The sequence below is a fragment of the Podarcis muralis genome, chromosome 1 (genome assembly GCF_964188315.1).
Source record: "Podarcis muralis chromosome 1, rPodMur119.hap1.1, whole genome shotgun sequence".
NCBI classification, from domain to species: domain Eukaryota; kingdom Metazoa; phylum Chordata; class Lepidosauria; order Squamata; family Lacertidae; genus Podarcis; species Podarcis muralis.
The window spans coordinates 43886230-43906196 of record NC_135655.1 but is presented as its reverse complement, the minus strand read 5'-3'; the positions used below and the strand labels follow the sequence as shown (position 1 = coordinate 43906196).

General features: G+C 43.3%; 1 protein-coding gene across 6 annotated transcripts in view; it reads right to left on the bottom strand.

Moving 5' to 3' along the window:
• MAPKBP1 (mitogen-activated protein kinase binding protein 1) overlaps positions 1-19967 on the bottom strand; it is a 124394-nt gene that overhangs the window by 35656 nt on the left and 68771 nt on the right. For 4 of the 6 annotated variants that reach the window (XM_077927143.1, XM_028723616.2, XM_028723609.2 and 1 more), the window contains exons 4-11: positions 19642-19704; positions 18220-18277; positions 14696-14866; positions 11873-12010; positions 10934-11116; positions 9136-9153; positions 8559-8719; positions 103-292 (exon numbers count right to left, since the gene is read on the bottom strand). In XM_077927143.1, the coding sequence (XP_077783269.1) occupies positions 103-292; positions 8559-8719; positions 9136-9153; positions 10934-11116; positions 11873-12010; positions 14696-14866; positions 18220-18277; positions 19642-19704 (982 nt within the window). The remainder of the gene's footprint in view (positions 1-102; positions 293-8558; positions 8720-9135; positions 9154-10933; positions 11117-11872; positions 12011-14695; positions 14867-18219; positions 18278-19641; positions 19705-19967) is intronic. The other 2 variants (XM_028723573.2, XM_028723581.2) reach the window with 1 other exon arrangement.

Here is a 19967-nt window from a genome sequence, read left to right as displayed (position 1 = left end):
CAGCCAACAAGGAGAGAGAGAAACTATCTTATTGCCACTGCACAAACAACTGCTCCCCTCAACTCCCCCCACCGCAAGGCAACCTTCTTAATCCTTGCTTACCTCAACGTTCCAAACACAAGAGGAGTGGTACAATGCCGAATAAACCTTGCCCACTTTCTTGGGATCCTTGACATCCCACACATACAGGCTGTGATCGTTGTAAACACAGGAGAGCCACTGGTTATTGGGGTCAAAGGTCAAGGCAATGGTGTCTGGATACTTGGCATCGGTCACGTTAGAGAAGAGCCGGCTGTGAACAAAAAGAGGACAATGATGAATTGTTGGAAGAACACGGAGGGTGGAAAGAGAAGTGACAAAGTATAACAAAGCTTGGGCAAGGTGGTTGCTTATTTTGCTGGCCACCACCTGCTATTTCGGCCTTTCCCAACCTGGTGTGCTCCATGGGTTTTGGGATTACAAGTCCCATCAGCCTGAGCCAGCATAGCCAGGACAGATCCAGGTTGGGAAAGGCTGACCCAGTTAATTCTACATTCATATAGTTACACTTTATCATATAATTACCTTGCCCATCTATAGAATTCTTTCTAGTGTTCAGAAATGCTTCATGCACAATTATCTTGTTTTAATCAGGTCTGTACAGTGGTGCCCCGCAAGACGAATGCCTCGCAAGACGGAAAACCCGCTAGACGAAAGGGTTTTCCGTTTTTGAGTTGCTTCACAAGACGATTTTCCCTATGGGCTTGCTTCACAAGACGAAAACGTCTTGCAAGTCTTGCAATTTTTTTTCCGCTCCCCCCCCCTTTTTCTAAGCCACTAATAGCCTTTTAGCAGCTAAGCCGCTAAGCCTTTAATAGCCGCTAAGCCGCTAAACTGCTAATAGCGCTAATCCGCTAAGAGGGTTGCTTCGCAAGACAAAAAAACCGCTAGAAGAAGAGAATCGCGGAACGGATTCTTTTCGTCTTGCGAGGCACCACTGTATTGTAATCGTATTTCAAATGGAGTGGGCAACTGAGAGAGATTGTCTGGTCTAAGGGTAAATATTGCACTTGTGGCAGAGCGGATTCACTAAGCCCGCAACTTACGTGGGGGTTATGTTCCAGGGACTGCGCCTAAAGCCAAAATCACACGTTGTCAAAACCCATTAGGGGAGACAAAAAAAATGAGCCACAAGGAAGGAACCCAGTCAAAGGAAAAGTTGATGCGCAGTGCCTGCTTCTTGTGCCTCCAAACCAGAAGAAGGCAAGCAGCAATTCACAAGGGGGGGGAACGGTTCTGTGAGGCCCGCTCATGAAAACAGCTCTACCCCTCCAGGTGCAGAAATGCATCTTGGATTTGAGTGTTGCATATGCTTACAGTATACATAGGCATTCTCACTCTCCTAATGCTATGGATTGTCTTCCATCGAAATCTCAAACTGCACAGGCTGATGGGAAAACTTTATCTTAAAAATATTGAACTTGAACTTGAAAAAGAAAAAAAATTTCAGAGTTTTTCCATTGTAGGAAATGAAGCAGTCTGAATCGGGCACACACACACCCTGTTTTTGTTTGTTTGCTTGTGTGTGTGTGTGTGTGTGTGTGTGTACACATGTACATGTGCACACACGTGAGCAAGAAACAGAGTGATTACAAATATATCTAGGAAAAGTATTAGGGTATGAAAATGTTTACTAGCCCACACATACCTACATTAGTCATTTGTGACACATCAAACACCCTTTAAAAAAAACCAGAACCATCTCTTTCTAGGTCACAGAAACCTCTCCAGCTAATCATAACCCCCCTGTAATCTTGTGGCTGATTAGCTGCTCTCTCTGGGCAAAGGTCAGAGGGGGCAGGGCTTCTGTTGAGGTAGGTGATTAGCTGTGGGAGGAGCTTATCAGAGCTTTAGGGCAGCAGCTGAAGAAGGAACAAAAAGGGTTTTCTTGTGTGAGTTTCTTGTGGCTGATTAGCTGCTCTCTCTGGGCAAAGGTCAGAGGGGGCAGGGCTTCTGTTGAGGTAGGTGATTAGCTGTGGGAGGAGCTTATCAGAGCTTTAGGGCAGCGGCGCGCGCCGCCAGGCGCGCGCAGTTTGATCCATATTTTAGATTTAGGGGAGCTAGTCTCAAACATTTGTTGGGGGAGACCTAGGTTTTTTGGGAGGGATTTATTTGTCCTGTCTCCACACTTTTTATGATAGAGGACCACTGTAGTCACCCCCAACGACACATTCCCAAGATGGAGGGTGAGGGAACAGCTGCAGTCGCCTGTGGTTCCTGCGCAATGTTTGCCATCTTGCCAAAGGTTGCAGGCAGCTTTACCTGCAGCAATTGCATGTTGATTGCCCTCTTAAAAGACAAAGTCCAGCAACTGGAGGAACGTGTAGCTACGCTCCAAAGAATTAGAGAGCTGGAACTCTTCTTGGAAGCAACAGAGCACACCGTCTCCACCAAGGAAGAGGCAGGGGACTCCCCTGAGAAGGTGGCTAGTTCACCAACACAGGAGCCAGATATATGGAGAAACGTGACTCAAAGAAGTAGGAGGCCCAGGGTTCGCTCTGATTGTTTAGAAATACGCAATCGCTTTGAGGTCCTTTCCCCTAGCATGGAAGACGAAGAGCAGACTCCATTTGAGGATCTCTCCCTCATTACAGTTGATCAGGTATATGAAGACGAGGAGCAAAGGCAGTCCTCTGGGAATGTCCAGGCGACCTTGGAACCGACAGCTCACAGAAGAACCCCGACCAGACCTAAGAGGAGGCGTGTAGTGGTGATAGGGGATTCCCTACTGAGGGAAACAGAAGCAGTGATCTGTGGGCCTGACAAGATGTCTCGGGAAGTGTGCTGTCTCCCCGGGGCTAAGATCCAAGATGTAACTGAACGACTGCAAGGAATCATAAAACCCACTGACAAATACCCCTTCCTCTTGGTTCATGTGGGAACCAATGACACTGCAAGCAATAGCCTCCAGAAGATCAAAAGAGATTACGAGGCTCTGGGCAGGAAATTGAAGCAATTAAATGCACAAATTGTCATCTCATCTGTCCTCCCAGTTGAACGACGTGGCCCAGGGAGAGAGGGAAAAATAGTGGAAGTGAACAACTGGCTTCACAAATGGTGCAAACAGGAACGGTTTGGATTCTTAGATCACGGAATGCAGTTTCTTGAAGATGGACTTCTGGCAAGCGATGGGCTGCACCTCACAACGGTTGGGAGGAATGTTTTTGCAAAAAATCTCAGAAACCTCATCAGGAGGGCTTTAAACTGACTAATGTGGGGGAGGGAGACAGTGTTCCTGAAGGTAGGAGTCTATCAATTGATGAAGATGATCATCCAAATGTCATAGACCGAATGGAGCAAAGAGCATGCAGACCTAGTGGTGGGAGGAGAAAATCCTTAAATAAGAGACACGGGGGAATGATTAATGGACTTCAATGTCTGTACACTAATGCGCAAAGCATGGGAAATAAACAAGATGAGCTTGAGCTCCTGGTACAGCAAACTAAATATGACATAATAGGAATCACTGAAACCTGGTGGGATAAATCCCACGATTGGAATGTAATAATGGAGGGATACAATCTATTTCAAAGAAACAGACCAGACAAGAAAGGAGGAGGAGTGGCGTTATATGTCAGGGATGTGTATACCTGTGAAGAGATCCAAGATTTAGAACCTCAAAGCCAAAGTGAGAGCATTTGGGTCAAAATTAAGGGAGAGAAGAATAACAGTGACCTCATTGTGGGAGTTTACTATAGATCCCCAAGCCAAACGGAGGACATAGATGATGCCTTCCTAGAACAGATGGCCAAGCATGCAAAAGGAAGGGAGATAGTAGTAATGGGGGACTTCAATTACCCGGATATTTGTTGGATGTCAAACTCAGCCAAGAGCATAAGGTCAAACAGATTCCTCACTGCCCTTGCAGACAACTTCATTGTCCAGAAAGTGGGAGAAGCAACAAGAGGAACAGCCATTTTAGATCTGGTCCTAACCAATGTTGATGACCTGGTTAGTGGGGTAGAAGTGGAAGGATCATTAGGCGCGAGTGATCATGCTCTTCTGAAGTTTACTATACAGCGGAAAGGAGCAGCCAAGCATACTAGGACTCAATTTCTCGACTTTAAGAAAGCCGACTTCATAAAGCTTAGGGAAGTGCTGGGTGAGATCCCATGGACAGTAATACTAAAAGGAAAGGGAGTTCAAGATGGCTGGGAGTTTGTTAAGAGGGAGATAGTAAAAGCACAACTTCAGGCAATACCAATGAGACGGAAACATGGAAGGTGCCTAAAGAAGCCAGGGTGGCTATCTAAAGAACTTTTAACTGAGTTAAGATTAAAAAAGGATGTGTACAAAAAATGGAAAAGGGGGGAAACCACCAAAGAGGAATTCAAACAAATAGCCAGCACGTGTAGACACAAAGTCAGAAAAGCTAAAGCACAAAATGAACTCAGGCTTGCTAGAGAGGTTAAAAGCAACAAAAAAGGCTTTTATGGGTATGTTCGTAGCAAAAGGAAGAACAAAGAAACCGTGGGGTCACTCAGAGGAGAAGATGGTGAAATGCAAACAGGGGACACAGAAAGGGCTGAACTCCTCAATGCCTTCTTTGCCTCAGTCTTCTCCGATAAAGAAAACAATGCCCGACCTGAAGAATTTGGAGCAAATGATTCAGCAGAGGAAACACAGCCCAGAATAACTAAGGAGATAGTACAAGAATACTTGGCTAGTCTAGATGTATTCAAGTCTCCAGGGCCAGATGAACTGCATCCAAGAGTATTAAAAGAACTGGCAGATGTGATTTCAGAACCACTGGCAGTCATCTTTGAGAATTCCTGGAGAACAGGCGAAGTTCCGGCAGACTGGAGGAGGGCAAATGTTGTCCCTATTTTCAAAAAGGGGGAAAGAGAGGACCCAAATAATTACCGCCCAGTCAGTCTGACATCAATACCAGGGAAGATTCTGGAGCAGATCATTAAGCAAACAGTCTGTGAGCACCTAGAAAGGAATGCTGTGATCACCAATAGTCAGCATGGATTTCTGAAAAATAAGTCATGTCAGACTAACCTGATCTCGTTTTTTGACAGAATTACAAGCCTGGTAGATGAAGGGAACGCAGTGGATGTAGTCTACCTTGATTTCAGCAAGGCATTTGACAAGGTGCCCCATGATATTCTTGTAAAGAAGCTGGTAAAATGCGGTCTTGACTATGCTACCACTCAGTGGATTTGTAACTGGCTGACTGACCGAACCCAAAGGGTGCTCATCAATGGTTCCTCTTCATCCTGGAGAAGAGTGACTAGTGGGGTGCCACAGGGTTCTGTCCTGGGCCCGGTCTTATTCAACATCTTTATCAACGACTTGGATGATGGACTCAAGGGCATCCTGATCAAATTTGCAGATGACACCAAACTGGGAGGGGTGGCTAACACCCCAGAGGACAGGATCACACTTCAAAACGACCTTGACAGATTAGAGAACTGGGCCAAAACAAACAAGATGAATTTTAACAGGGAGAAATGTAAAGTATTGCACTTGGGCAAAAAAAATGAGAGGCACAAATACAAGATGGGTGACACCTGGCTTGAGAGCAGTACATGTGAAAAGGATCTAGGAGTCTTGGTTGACCACAAACTTGACATGAGCCAACAGTGTGACGCGGCAGCTAAAAAAGCCAATGCAATTCTGGGCCTCATCAATAGGAGTATAGCATCTAGATCAAGGGAAGTAATAGTGCCACTGTATTCTGCTCTGGTCAGACCTCACCTGGAGTACTGTGTCCAGTTCTGGGCACCACAGTTCAAGAAGGACACTGACAAACTGGAACGTGTCCAGAGGAGGGCAACCAAAATGGTCAAAGGCCTGGAAATGATGCCTTATGAGGAACGGCTAAGGGAGCTGGGCATGTTTAGCCTGGAGAAGAGGAGGTTAAGGGGTGATATGATAGCCATGTTCAAATATATAAAAGGATGTCACATAGAGGAGGGAGAAAGGCTGTTTTCTGCTGCTCCAGAGAAGCGGACACGGAGCAATGGATCCAAACTACAAGAAAGAAGATTCCACCTAAACATTAGGAAGAACTTCCTGACAGTAAGAGCTGTTCGACAGTGGAATTTGCTGCCAAGGAGTGTGGTGGAGTCTCCTTCTTTGGAGGTCTTTAAGCAGAGGCTTGACAACCATATGTCAGGAGTGCTCTGATGGTGTTTCCTGCTTGGCAGGGGGTTGGACTCGATGGCCCTTGTGGTCTCTTCCAACTCTATGATTCTATGATTCTATGATTCTATGATTCTAATCATCTGGAATCTGCCACCACCATTCTTACTCCACGGACATGGCTGCTTACAAGGTGTCCACATTTGAATATATTCTCCTATGACTCTTTCCTCTTCCCTTTTTCTCCTCCCTCTACCAACAGTCCACTAGCAACATTTAGTTTGTAAGTTCCTCAGGGCAGGGACTTGGCTTAAGTTACCCTGTAAAAAGTGTCACCTTATGGTGATGCCCCTATATGCAAACAGGTTGAGTGGAAAAACAGGAAAAATAGCAGACCAGGAAAACTGAGGGGTAGAAACCTTCAAGCTCTAAATAAGTTACCAATCTACACTGATTGCTTAGTGCTATTATTCATTGTATGGTCCCTATCTCAGAATCTCATCAGATTTTGAAGAAACTGCTGCATGTACATTTCCCTAGGGGGTGGGGATAGAGCAGCAACAGACCCTTATAGTAGCATTCACACATCTAGAACAGCAACTGAAATGCAGAGAATATCAAATAAATAATATGATGTTGGTTTTTTTAAAAAAAGATAAACGGCGCTAGGGCAACTGAAAGGGTCAGATTTTGAGAACTAGCAGACCAAAGAATGTAACAGAGATTGTACTGAAAGCCAAGTAATTAATGAAGCGTGGGCTGTCAGAAGGGCTCAAGACAAGCATCCCACAAAGAACCTATTGCATGAAATGGTTTTAATGATGTCTGTGGCTTTCAGCTTCCTTTCAAATGAAGAAAAAAATATGCATGCAGCTATGTTTGTGATCAGCTCCCAAGCTCCATACTTTTAGGAGCCACGTAATTTTGACTGCTCAGAGAGAAATTAAAGGCATGGGACTGGCAGAAATTGCTTCTGGAGGAAAAAAGAGCCAGCACAGTGTATCGCTGGCCGAGTGCTCCAACAACACGAGGCTTTCAGAAACGGAACAAACAGACTCCGCGTTTGATGCCCAGCTTCCCATTTCAAATCATTGCAGTTTTAGGATGCAGCTCTCATTAGCTGCTCAAGGCTGCATTCTGAGCAAAACTGTAATCCAAACACGTGAACTATTAATGTGGCCAAGAGATGGGAGTATGCACAGTCATGGCTTTCTCGGCTACAGCTGGACAGGGCGTATCACTTTTTAATCTGCAGGGTAGTTGGTCTTTTCAGACCCAAGAGCCAGTGCATTGAAAAGGAACTTGCCTTGCGCATTTGTATTTTTTTCTGTCATTCTGGGCTATTCTAGAGAACCAGTTTATTGAGCACTCAACCTGATTTGCTTGCCCAGAGCAAGATCGTATCTGGTCTTCATTGAGAATTTGTTCTCATTCATTTTACTACAAATCAACAGTCATCCTGCATTCATCCCAATTTCCTTGTGGGATGTTTACACATTTTCCTGTTAATAATTCATTCATCCTACACTTTTCAATGCATTTCACTATTAGTCTCCTAACTGCAAAAAGTCAGTTTCTTTTTTAATTTGGATTTGTTGTGCTAAGATGACAGAACACTTGAATTCACTTGAATTGTGCAAACCCAGATTTCCTGGTATGTGCTTGAATCTCTCCTGCAAAATGCAGGCAATCAAGGGACTCTCTGGCTAACAGGGCAGCAACATGCTAATGGTCTAGCAACTCCAGCTAGCAAGATATTAAAAGATGCTGCACACAGGCATGGAGAGGCTGAACAAGGAATGCTTCTTTGCATCAAGTTTGTTTCTAGAGAAATGCATATTTAATTAAAATACTTGGAAGGGCAACAAAAGAATGCTCTGTGTGTGTGCATACCAATGCATAGCTCCAACTATCCAATGATAAAGAGTCCAAGGCAAGCGCATTCTGCCTACTTAAACTCCCCAAAGCCTACTAGGACGATGGCAGATTGAGACTGGGGCACAGGAAGGGAGAGAATACTACAAGACAAGATTTGGGTGTAAAGGCACAGAAGGAACTGCTTTAGAAGGAAGATGGGAGAAGTCAAATTTGTAGGTCACTGTAAACAAGTACAGCTGCTTAGTCATATTAATGCACAAAACTACCTTGTACCTGGTCAGACTATTTGCCTGCCTATCCCAGGACTATGAATGCACTTGAGCAGCACTTTTCCAAAGCAGGGAACTCTGAAGATGCCACATATCAAACCTGGATCCTTCTACATGCAATGCATATGTCCTACTGCTGAGCTATGGGCCCACCTTCACTTTCAATACAGACTGAAAAGCTGAAACACCAAGCAGGCACTCTTGCCATGACTTTGAGACATCGTACAAGATCACAGATTTTGTTATGTCAAAAGAGGCTCGTGGGCCTCTCCCTTTTCCTACCTGGCTTCCGTGACACTGGCAATATCCGTCCCCAGGAAGTGTGGCTTGGGGAGCGTAGTCACAAAGTGAAGGTTCAAAGGGTTAAAAATCCGCACCGTGCCATCCGCACAGCCACAGAAGATGTAATCATGGTTCACAGAGATGCAGTTTGCCACAGTGGTCTGAGGACACAAGACACCCACATGAGCAGCACATTCCTTAAAAAAGCACCACATTAAAAGAATGACGAGGTAGAAGGAAATCAGGGTGGTGGGGACAAAGAGGGACGAAAGTGAAGAAAGTGAGTAATATGAGATGAAGCCACCAAATGAAAAGAAAGCGAATGTCCTTTCCTAGCAGGTCCTTTCCCTCCTGCAAGTCACACAACAATTATTTACGCACCATACTGGGGCAATATTCCCCTGCATCAGGAGGGGAAATGAACCCTGCCAAAACACACTTTCTGGCTTAGACTTTGTCCTATTCCACTAAATATTCCCCCCGCTATTACGATTTGCACCATCGCAAAATATGACAACAAATGGGAGGCATGGTGTGGAAGTGGGGTGCTGGAGGCAACGATGCCATTCTGACTTACTGTGAAGCTGTCTGTGTTCTAAGTAAAAGAGAAAAGGTGATTTCAGTGCAGAAAGGAAGGAAAGGAGGAGAGAGAAAGAGAGACATTCAACTTGGAGAGTGAGGCTCCTGTTTAAAAAAAGTAATCACACACACATGCAAACCTTTGTGTTTTACCATACTACAAGGGAGAGCAAGTTTTTAGTGCGGTTCAGCATCAAGCTGTCTAGGTGTCTCTTTATCACAGATCTAGTTATTACCTCTTTGTAGACAGAAAAGGCATCTTGCACAATTACAACCGTACAATTCTATGATTCTGTTATTCTAATTCAGTTTGTAATGCAGGTCGGTCACAACTACTAGGGCTTCTGCAAATCAGCATTTTTCAGATTCAGTTACTCATCTGAACTGTAGCACTAATGTGAGGCTGCATGGAATAAATATTCTAAAATCACTTTTACTTAAAGTCCTTAAGCGTGTATACATTAGTTTTTGCTAGAGAAGGAAATGCAGTAATGAGCTGCTAAAAATGCTGTTCAAGACAATTCTCATGCAATATTCACAGAGTCTCCCCAGACGGCACAGTTGGGGTCTTATTTTAGGACACCACCATGCCTGGGTGACAGAGGCTTTCAAGTGGCTCTCTGCAGAAAACAATTGTCCAAATGCTAAATATATAGATATATCCAAACACTTCATGAATATATCTCAGTCCCAAACTACAGACGACTTTCAAAATGGACCAATAAAAAGTGCACTTTACTGGGAGGTGTAAATGAACCCTCTGACAACAAACTTGAAATCCTGGTGGTGCCCTATTTTTTTGTAACATAGAAGGTAGAGATACAAAAAACCCCCCTGAAAACTGTAGAAGGGCCAAAGGGCAGGTGAGTGGAGAAGGGGCACTGAACCCACCCCTAAGCACTTGCTTTCCCCCAAGTGTGTGTTTTTTCTCCCAGCTAGGCTCATTCCTATCTGAGCCCAGGTAGGAGAAATCTGGGAAGGTGGGCTGCAGTAGTATGGGAGGCAAGGAGAAAGGGCATTTCCGCACCCATGCCCACATACCCCTTTCAATTGTACCTATCCCCTTTCCACTAGGGCAAGTGTCATTTTAGACCTCACTAGTCATTTGCAGGGTTTGTTTGTTTGTTTACAAAATAATAATAATAATAATAATAATACAGTGGTGCCCCGCAAGACGAATGCCTCGCAAGATGGAAAACCCGCTAGACGAAAGGGTTTTCCGTTTCGGAGGCGCTTCGCAAAACGAATTTCCCTATGGGCTTGCTTCGCAAGACGAAAATGTCTTGCGAGTCTTGCCATTTTCCCCCGCTTCCCCCCCCTTTTTCTAAGCCGCTAAGCCGTTAATAGCCTTTTAACAGCTTAGCCACTAAGCCTTTAATAGCCGCTAAGCCGCTAAATCGCTAATAGCGCTAATCCGCTTAGCCGCTAATGGGGTTGCTTCGCAAGACGAAAAAACAGCTAGACGAAGAGAATCGCGGAACGGATTCTTTTCATCTTGCGAGGCACCACTGTAATAATAATAATTTTATTATTTGTATCCTGTCCATCTGGCTGGGTTTCCCCAGCCCTTCTGGGTGGCTACAACATATCTAGAAACATAATCAAAACATCCTTTCTTCCATATATAAGGCTCCCAGGCAGACTCCTTCCAGGCCAAACCTAGACCTGGTTAACTTCATCAAGGTTCCTGCATAGCATGCCTTCAGACCAAGCGTGCCCCAGCTCCCAGGACCACAGCTTGTGGGCTTAGTGCATTCCCATCATCATCAACCAAGAGTTCCAGCTTCTGAACTTACTCTCAGCTCCACCCACTTGTCCAGCAGCCTCTTCTCGTTGAATTCACACAAGAGACCTGAGGAAGTGATACAGAAAGTGCTGTCTGCTTTTTTGCCCCTGCCGCATGCCACATCTGTGAAGAAGTTGTTCCTTAGTTCCCCAAGCAAACCGGAACGTCCGAGCAAAGGAACTGTAGCATTCACCTGGTACAAAAGAGAAAAATATGTTAGAAGATTGCTGTACGTTGGTGAGCATAAATGCTTTGAACAGGGCATGTGCTACAAATAAGTCCACCAGTTGTATTATTGGGATATATTCTAAAATCATGTTTTGCTAGAAGACAGGACAATGATAACACACTTTCTGATAGCAGTCTATGCCGCAATCAGTTCCAAGTCAGGAGGAAATCAACACCCCATTACAAGACTGAATTTTGAGAATATGGGACGCTGTCCAAATGATAAAACTAGCAAAAACATAGTCAGAGTAAGAGAAGGAAGGCAGATTGACTATCAATTTATAGAGAAGAGGGTCCCACTGGTTATGAACTGGTGTAATAAAATGCAGGAAAATGTTGAACAACATGTTTTATTGAGAAAATTGAAAGCATGAAGGTAGCCTCTGTTTTCAAAATGAAAATATTTACAAAATAGCTGAACACTGCTTTTATAAATCTACTATGTTGCTTCTCATAAAAAAGAAATAATTAAAAATGTTCTGAAGAGAACTTCTCAGATGCACTCAGTGAATATTATAGGATAAAGCTTTTTATTTTTCCATGGCCAATATCATCAATAAAATGCACAACAGATTATCTGTATTTCCAAAATTGTTTAGGGCATGCCAAGCCATCAGCCAAGCAAAGCAAAACCTTCTGTAGAAAATGCATCCTCTCTCCCCATCTCAACAGTTCCTTCCCATCACCCGCATATATGCAGTTTCTCATTTGTGCCTCTCACCTTTGAGGTTTTGCTGTCATCCAGGTACCAAAATTTGATGTGCCGGTTTCCAGCTGTGACAAAGTAGCTGCAATCCTCAGAGAATGACACTGCTGTCACTTTGCTTGAGACCTTATTGGCTGCTACAACAATGTTTTTCTGGAAAGAAAATGTTCAAGCAAATCAAATCTCTTGCTGACCAAAGAGGTTCCATTTGCAAATGTAAGTCGTGAGTGACAAATCACAGATTTGTACTTCACTTGCAGAAATGGGGTGCAAAGACAGAAGGGCAGAGGGGCAGAAACAACCATCTTCCCTTTCCCCTTCATGTGCTCAGTGTACTCTCAGCAAAGAGCCCACAAGCAACTGGGGACCTCCTTTTTGTTGCAGAGTTCCCCTTTGGACACATAGGGCTGCATCTGACTGAATTATAATCAAAAGTAAACCCACTGAAATCAATAGAGACGGCTAAGAAAAATCCATTGATTTCAGTGGTTCTACACATGAGTATGACTTAGTTGGCTACATACCTAATATGCACATTTATGTGTCTATAAGGTATGCAGACAGACATAGGTTGTGCCCTTCAACCCCCACCTCATCCCTAAGCATAAAATGACACATTTAAACAGCAAGAGTTCTGTAGCTTGAGTCATCAGCACATACTCATCCCTACCTTGGGATACCATACATTTAGGCTAAGGGACACCACCATTCTTCCTTTCTAAGATAATGCTGTGCATGGCTACATTTAAAAGTACCCAGATGTATAAGGTAAAGGTAAAGGGACCCCTGACCATTAGGTCCAGTCGTGACAGACTCTGGGGTTGCGGCGCTCATCTCGTTTTATTGGCCGAGGGTGTCAGCGTACAGTTTCTGGGTCATGTGGCCAGCATGTCTAAGCCGCTTCTGGCGAACCACAGCAGCGCATGGAAACACCGTTTACCTTCCCACCGGAGTGGTACCTATTTATCTACTTGCACTTGAAGTGCTTTCGAACTGCTTAGGTTGGCAGGAGCTGGGACCGAGCAACGAAAGCTCACCCTGTCGTGGGGATTCGAACCGCCGACCTTCTGATCGGCAAGACCTAGGCTCTGTGGTTTAACCCACAGCACCACCCAGGTGTGTATTTTACCACAAATATAACACATATCTTCCAGACACACACGATAGAAAACGTCCAGGTCGCTGCAGCATCTAGTAACTGACAAAGCCTCTATGGTTCTATGATTCTAAGACATAAAATTTATAGCATCTTTGGTTGGCTCCAAGCCTTGCTTATAACACTGCTATTTCAGCTTTCACATAATAAAACTGTAGTAATATGTGTTTTAAGCTCAGTATGTACTCTGTCTGGGCACACTTTCCTTTATACCATGATAAACATAGATAGAAGGCTTTTACAGAAACTAATTTCAAGATGATAAAGCTGACAGCATTCTCAATCTCCCCTTTTCTGGAAGGGGAAGAAATGTGCGCATTAGACTCCCACTTGATTTGGTATCTTCATGGAGCATCTGCAGGTAACTAAGTTACCAAGGGAAGAGTTTTGCCTAGTCTATCACCACACACAAACATAAACTCTCACTAGCCCAGAAAAAAAATTCTGATTAGGACCTTAAATAGATATAGCCAGGAGATGTATTCACATGCCTGGTTATCAAAATTCATGGCAGGGGGGGGGCGGATTTGCTTATGACTAAATCTGACCTATCAGAATAAAATATTTTGAAACAAGTGGATTAACGCGGATAGGTAAGACATAGTGAAACATCTTACATGGCAAAATAGCCCAAAGTCAAATCCTTGAACATGGCTAACATAACATGCTGAAGAGCAGGCTATACACATAAAAACTAAATAAGCAGGTTATTGCCCCCTCGCCTCTCAAACAGTCTAGTTTGTATTAGCTTGGCACAAAAAAGGCATTCTTGTCTTCCTTGTGTTAAACATCTTATGCATGAATTCCCACATGTAAACAAGAAAGCTGAATGCATATCAACTTTTTCAGGAAATAAAGTACACTCTTGTTTAAACAAAAAATGCCAGTTTATTTATTCATCCGATCAAAGGATTCTCTCTCCCTGGAGAAGCAACTTTTGCTATCAGCAATAACAATTGTAAAAAAGCGTTTCTGGATATCACAGGGAGCAAAAATAATTTAAAGACCTTGGGAGGAGACACACACACACACACACACACACACACACACACACACCACTTTGCTACCAAAGAACCCAGAATGAGTATCACCTTTTGAAAAATAAAATAGGTATCTGACAAAGATATTAATGCACTGGTTCTTGTTTGCCTGTGTGTGTGTGTGTGTGTGTGTGTGTGTGTGTGTGTGTACACAAAATTCAATAAAACTATTTGCAGACAAAGGAAATAAAATAGTTATCTAAAACATAGTAAACGTGCTCTTTCATCTTATGAAAGTAGTACCCTGGCTCAAGGGTAGAGCATCTGCTTTGTGTGAAGACATTCCTAAATTCAATCCTTGATATGCCCAAATAGAGCTGAGAATGTCCCTGTCTGAAACTCTCGGGAGCTGCTGCTAGTCAGATGGAAAAATTCTGTGACTTGGTATAAGCCAGATCACTGGTCCATCTATGTTCCAGTCTAAAGTATGGAAAAGGAAGAGCCTGCTGTGATATTCCATTGTGTGACATTAGATAAAAAGGAGAGGAAGTAGTGAAGATAGGTGGGCCATTTTCTTTCCAATGAGGCTGCTACCAGACTTTAGCATGCTTATTCCAAAAATTAATCTAACCCCACCACCACTACCCACAGATTCCACTTCTGCTAATGTGAATACTAAAAAGAATCTTCTTATAGTTTTACCTTCCATGACCATACATTGACTATCATGTCATGTTGGTAACCCACAGACACAATGTACTTGGAGCTCGGGGAGAACGCCACACACGCCACACCATACTTATGTTCGTGAAGTTCAGCCACCTGAGTCCGTTCAGCAACATCCCATACTCGAACAGCAGGCATGTGCCCACTCTGGAAACGAGAAACAACAATGGCAATGAACAGAGGCACTTAATACAAACCTTAAAGCCAGTGGCGATGCATCCACCTACATATAAATTAAATACACTTTGCAGTGTGCATGATGAGTCAAATGTGCATTTCTGCACAGAAATCTTCAGCTAAAAATATGATTTATTTATTTTTTACTCTATAAAGGATGATTTGCAGCGCTAAAAACACCAATTCTTATGAAGGAATACAGAGGGGATACTGGAAATTACAGTGTGGTTAGCTTAACGTCTGTTCTGGGAAAACTAGCAGAAAGTATTATTACGAGTATAATTCCCAAGCATATAATTCCCAAGAGTCAGCATAGGTTCTGCAAGGTTAAGTCCTGTAACACTAACCTTTTTGAGTTATTTGAGACTGTTAGCAAGAATATAGATAGATATAGATAGAGACAAAGTATTCTTTCACAACCCTTTAGGAGAGGGGACACTCATGAAAACTCCTAAAGGAGGGAGAAATTTATGCTAACTGCAGCAATCTGTAAAGAAAATTAAGAAATAATATGAAGAACATAGTTAAATTAGCCCCATAAGTGACCATATTATTTTGGTTAAGAATGAATGGTGAACAGGAACGGGCTTTGCTGTTGTTGTTTTTTTAAAAGAACCCTTCTTTTGTTCCATTAACACCTTTCTCTAGTACTGCAACAAAAATGAAGCACTTTATTTTAAAGTGAAATATAGAGAAGTACAAGCGCGACAGGCAACTCCTACTCAACAGCTTCCTCATGATTTTACAAAAGCCTGCAAAAAGGTGGCCTTCTAGGTGACATCACCATGGCAACCAAAGAAGAGCCTTTTTCTAGCCAGGGTTAACTGAGCCTCTTGATATTGTGCAGGTAAGGGGAAGTCTCAGGTGCAGAGAGCTGTCGAAGAATAAAATGCCTGTATCTTTATATATACGTATATTAAAAAACCAAACAAACATGTACCTAGCACAATGGCCTAGCTTCTCCATTAAATAACAACCTACCTATTACATTTCAAGCTATCTTCACGCATACTGGCAACACGTCATTCCTCTACAAAGAGAGCTGCACTGTTTGCCAGTCGCTACTGGGTCAGCTTCAAGGTTCTTGTGTTCTAAACAACTTGGGGCCAAAGTACCTTAAGGACAACCTGATCTCTTATGCTCCATCTTGATCACTGAGATTCTTTGATGGGGCACTTACTGTGATTCCCCATGACCCTAAGGTTCGGTCATAATTTACATGGGACCGATTCTTCTGTGCGGCAGGCCCTGGCCTGTGAAACTCCCTGCCAGAAGCTCTGGCACGAATTATCCCTGCCTTCTGTTAAACATCACGAATTATCCCTGCCTTCTTTTAGACATCACCAAAAAACAGTGTTATTTAGACAGGCCTTTGAAATGTGAGTTTTCCTTTAGCCTACTAGTATTAATGGATGTTTTTATTGGTGTTTTGTTGATGATTTATTGTTGTAATTTTTGCATGGGGTAGACCGCCTTCTTGCATTTTTAGGAAATTGTGCTTTATAAATATTTATATATAGTAAAATAAAGCTGAGATTTCTACACACACACACACACACACACACACACACACACACACACACACGTTCTTCCCACCAGATGTAGGAAAGATCTCTCATGTCTCACATTTTATTTTCACGCACAGGTGCAGACAGGCCAGACTACCACCAGCAGAACAGTGCAATGTGGGAGGAGGGCTGAGATTGTTCCATCTGGAGAGCAGAAATGCTTGCTCTGACAGAACTTTTTTATTACTGAAGCACTATAGTTTCCACCTATAGTTATTATTACACAGGAGGTTTCTAACATTATGAACATCAATGGAGAAAGTTGGTAGAGATGGTTCCTGCTCTGGAGAGGTTCAGTAGAAGAAGAGGGAGAAAGAACATTTCACTAATTATTTCATTAATTATTACTTGTCTTTTTGCAGTGTGGGGAGGTAATCATCTCTTAAATTTGATATTTAAAGTCCAAGGCATCTGGGGTAATTTAAAAAAAAAAAGTTTGTGTGCAGGGCCCAATGGGAATCCGCCTCAGAAGACATCTCTGGCAGCCATCCAACATGGACAAGAAGAGGACAGTCAACATTTTTGTGGGCTTCCAGCATCCATCAATTCAGGCTTCATTACACTTACAGTATGAGCATTGTGTATCTGGTCTGCATTAGAAACCGAATGCAGTCATCTTTGTCCTCCTTTTATGCATCTCTCAAAGGGAAAAACTTTCTGCCAGCAACTAAACCCAGCCAAAGCCACAGGCACCAGGATCTTTGTCACTATTCTCAAGGCTTCCTTCCAAATGTGCTTTCCTTTCCTCTCTTAAAAAAATTAAGTAAGACTGTTAACGTTGTTCTCTTTGTATCCTGAGGGGTGAAATCCAAGGAGGAAAGCAGCAATAGGGACCTTTGGTCGACTTCCTCTGCTTTCTCCCTTGAACGAATAAGGGGTCGGGTGAGGCATGTTTAGGGCCCTCAGCTAACTCCCACCCTGCAAATCCAATCTGTGCTTTCATTTGTCCAAACATCTGATCCTCGCTCCCTAGAAAATAGTTTTAAAAGCAAACCTACTGAGACCAGATAAGCAACTGAGCTCATGCGGGTTTCCTCTTTAAATGCTTTGGCCAAATCGTAACACGCTGGCAAATTAAGAGTTCCCTTATGGATCTTTTAATCAGATAATCATACATTCTCAATGTAAAACACCCCTCCTATTCCCCCACTCTTGGGAGAGAGGGGGATACTTATCCCTTTTTTATCTAAACACATGGACATATTTTCCTAATAAGATAAGGAGCCGCCTTATACTGAGTCAGACTAACAGGACATCTGGGTCAAAATACGATTCTAGGGAACAGTAGATCTCCACCATCGGAGAGGTATTTTCCAGGGTTTCCATCTAAGATCCTATAATCTTATCCTGTAAGACAGAACCTCCTATAGGTGAAAAATGTGATCTGCCACTAAACAATGGCTCTTCCCAGATCCCAGTCACACATTATGGATGCTCACACAGTTCCTCCAACTCTAGAATCTTCCAGCATTTACTGGGAGAGAAGCAGTTTGCTCTCAAAATGCAAATCTTCCCTGCTCTGAAAGATTTAGAAAGCACCCATCCATACTAGCTATTCCCCATGCAACCCTCACTCCCATCAGGCAACTCTTTAATGGAGCCAGGGCCCTCTTCTTCAATCTGGGAGGACAGGAAAATGCCTCACTCAAATCCAGCCTTTTTAGTCTGTTGGGATAGTTGTGAGAAGGAGGCATTTGTATCTCTGGACCATGAGGCCTATCAGCTTCCTATGTAAGCATTCAGGCCGTCACTTACCTCTCCAGTAACCAGGTATTTTCCATCAGGAGAAAAAGCAAGGGCTGTAATAGTTTTTCTGTGTAAAGAGAGGAGAGCTTATTGTGAAACAGTACTGACACTGGGTGAAGAGTTGATGAATTTTCAACTCCCACACAAACATGTAAGTGGGTTTGTGTGAATGAAAACATAGCCAAGACAGTCTTTGCCAGGTGAGCTTAACAGTGTTAAGTAATTCCAAACGTTGCGCTCTGAATCAGTGAGATGCTGAAGAGATACGACATACTAGAACAAATTGTGGCTTTTAAAGCTTTTCATGCTTTAAGGTTTGGCTGCAGGTATGGGTATGCAAAATAAACATGGAAGAATTCCTTATGCATCCATGTGAAGCCGATAGTCTCTCTCTCTCCCGGATACTTTGCCAACTAACTTTATTTGAGCCGTTAATCTGATAAGGAGCCATGCCCAGAGGAAAGAGGGGTTCTATCCAGAACAACAGCCTGGATAATTTCATAACACATTATGACAGAAACAGCAGTATAGCCTGGACAAGTAAGAACATATTCTGTTAACGGGTTGTTTTTTTTTGGTGCTGTTCTTAACACCTATACCTGCTGAGGAACCTTGAACAATTTAAAACTATTGGTATCAGGTAAGAAGTCATTTAAACTTCTCTGTACTGTTTTGGGGGATAGGGAGTAGGCAGGTGTGGGGGACTCCCTGGTCCTGAATAGGGTAACTGTGCACCTGAAGGACCAGGTACATAGTCATTTTGGACTCACAGCTGTTTGTGGAGGCACATGTCAATTCTGTATCCAGGGCAGTTGTCTACCAGCTCCATCTGTTACGGCCAAAACCCTACTGGCCTGTGCACTGTCTCACCAGAGTGGCACATGTGCTGGTTATCTTCCTCTTGGACTACTTCAATGTGCTCTGTATTGGGCTGCCTTTGAAGGGGACTCAAAAACTACAACTAATCCAGAAGTGCTGGTGCTGACCTTTAAAGCCCTAAACAGCTTTGGCTCTGTATACCTTAAGAAGTTTCTCCACCCCCAGCATTCAGCCCAGACACTGAGATCCAGCGCTGAGGGCCTTCTGGCAGTTCCCTCACTGCGAGAAGTGAAGTTACAGAGAAGCAGGCAGAGGGCCTTCTCTGCAGTCATGCCTGCCCTGTAGAACGCCCTTCCATCAGATGTCAAGGAAATAAACAGTGACCTGACTTTTAAAAGACATCTGAAGCCCAGGGAAGTTTTTAATGTTTGAGGTTTTTTGTGTTTTATTACTTTGTTGGAAGTCAACCAGAGTGTCTGGGGCAACCCAGTCAGATGGGTAGCATATAAATAATAAGATTATTGATTATTATTTTTGTTGCTCAAGGGGCTCTTGCATTTTCCTTCCAAAAAAATGGACAAACCACCACTCAGAGTTCTGGGTTTCACTTACCTGGAACTATTCAGAATATGATGTTGCTTATTTTTCCTGGGGTTGAACAGCACGACAACACACCTAGAAAATAAGAATTTTCAAAATTGAGAAAATGTACACAATAGCTTTGTGACTGTAGCTGCACCCCCCCATCAATAAAATTCAATAAAAAGATATAGGAAACTAAGGTTCTGCCCCCCCCCAACAAAAATTCTGGCTACGTCCATGTTTGCAAAGCCAGCTACAGGATTACTTTTTAAGGGAAAGAAAGCAGATGTGAGATCCCCCAATATATTCTTCAATCACCAGTTGCACAGCAATTCCCTGAAACTGTCAGAAAGCAA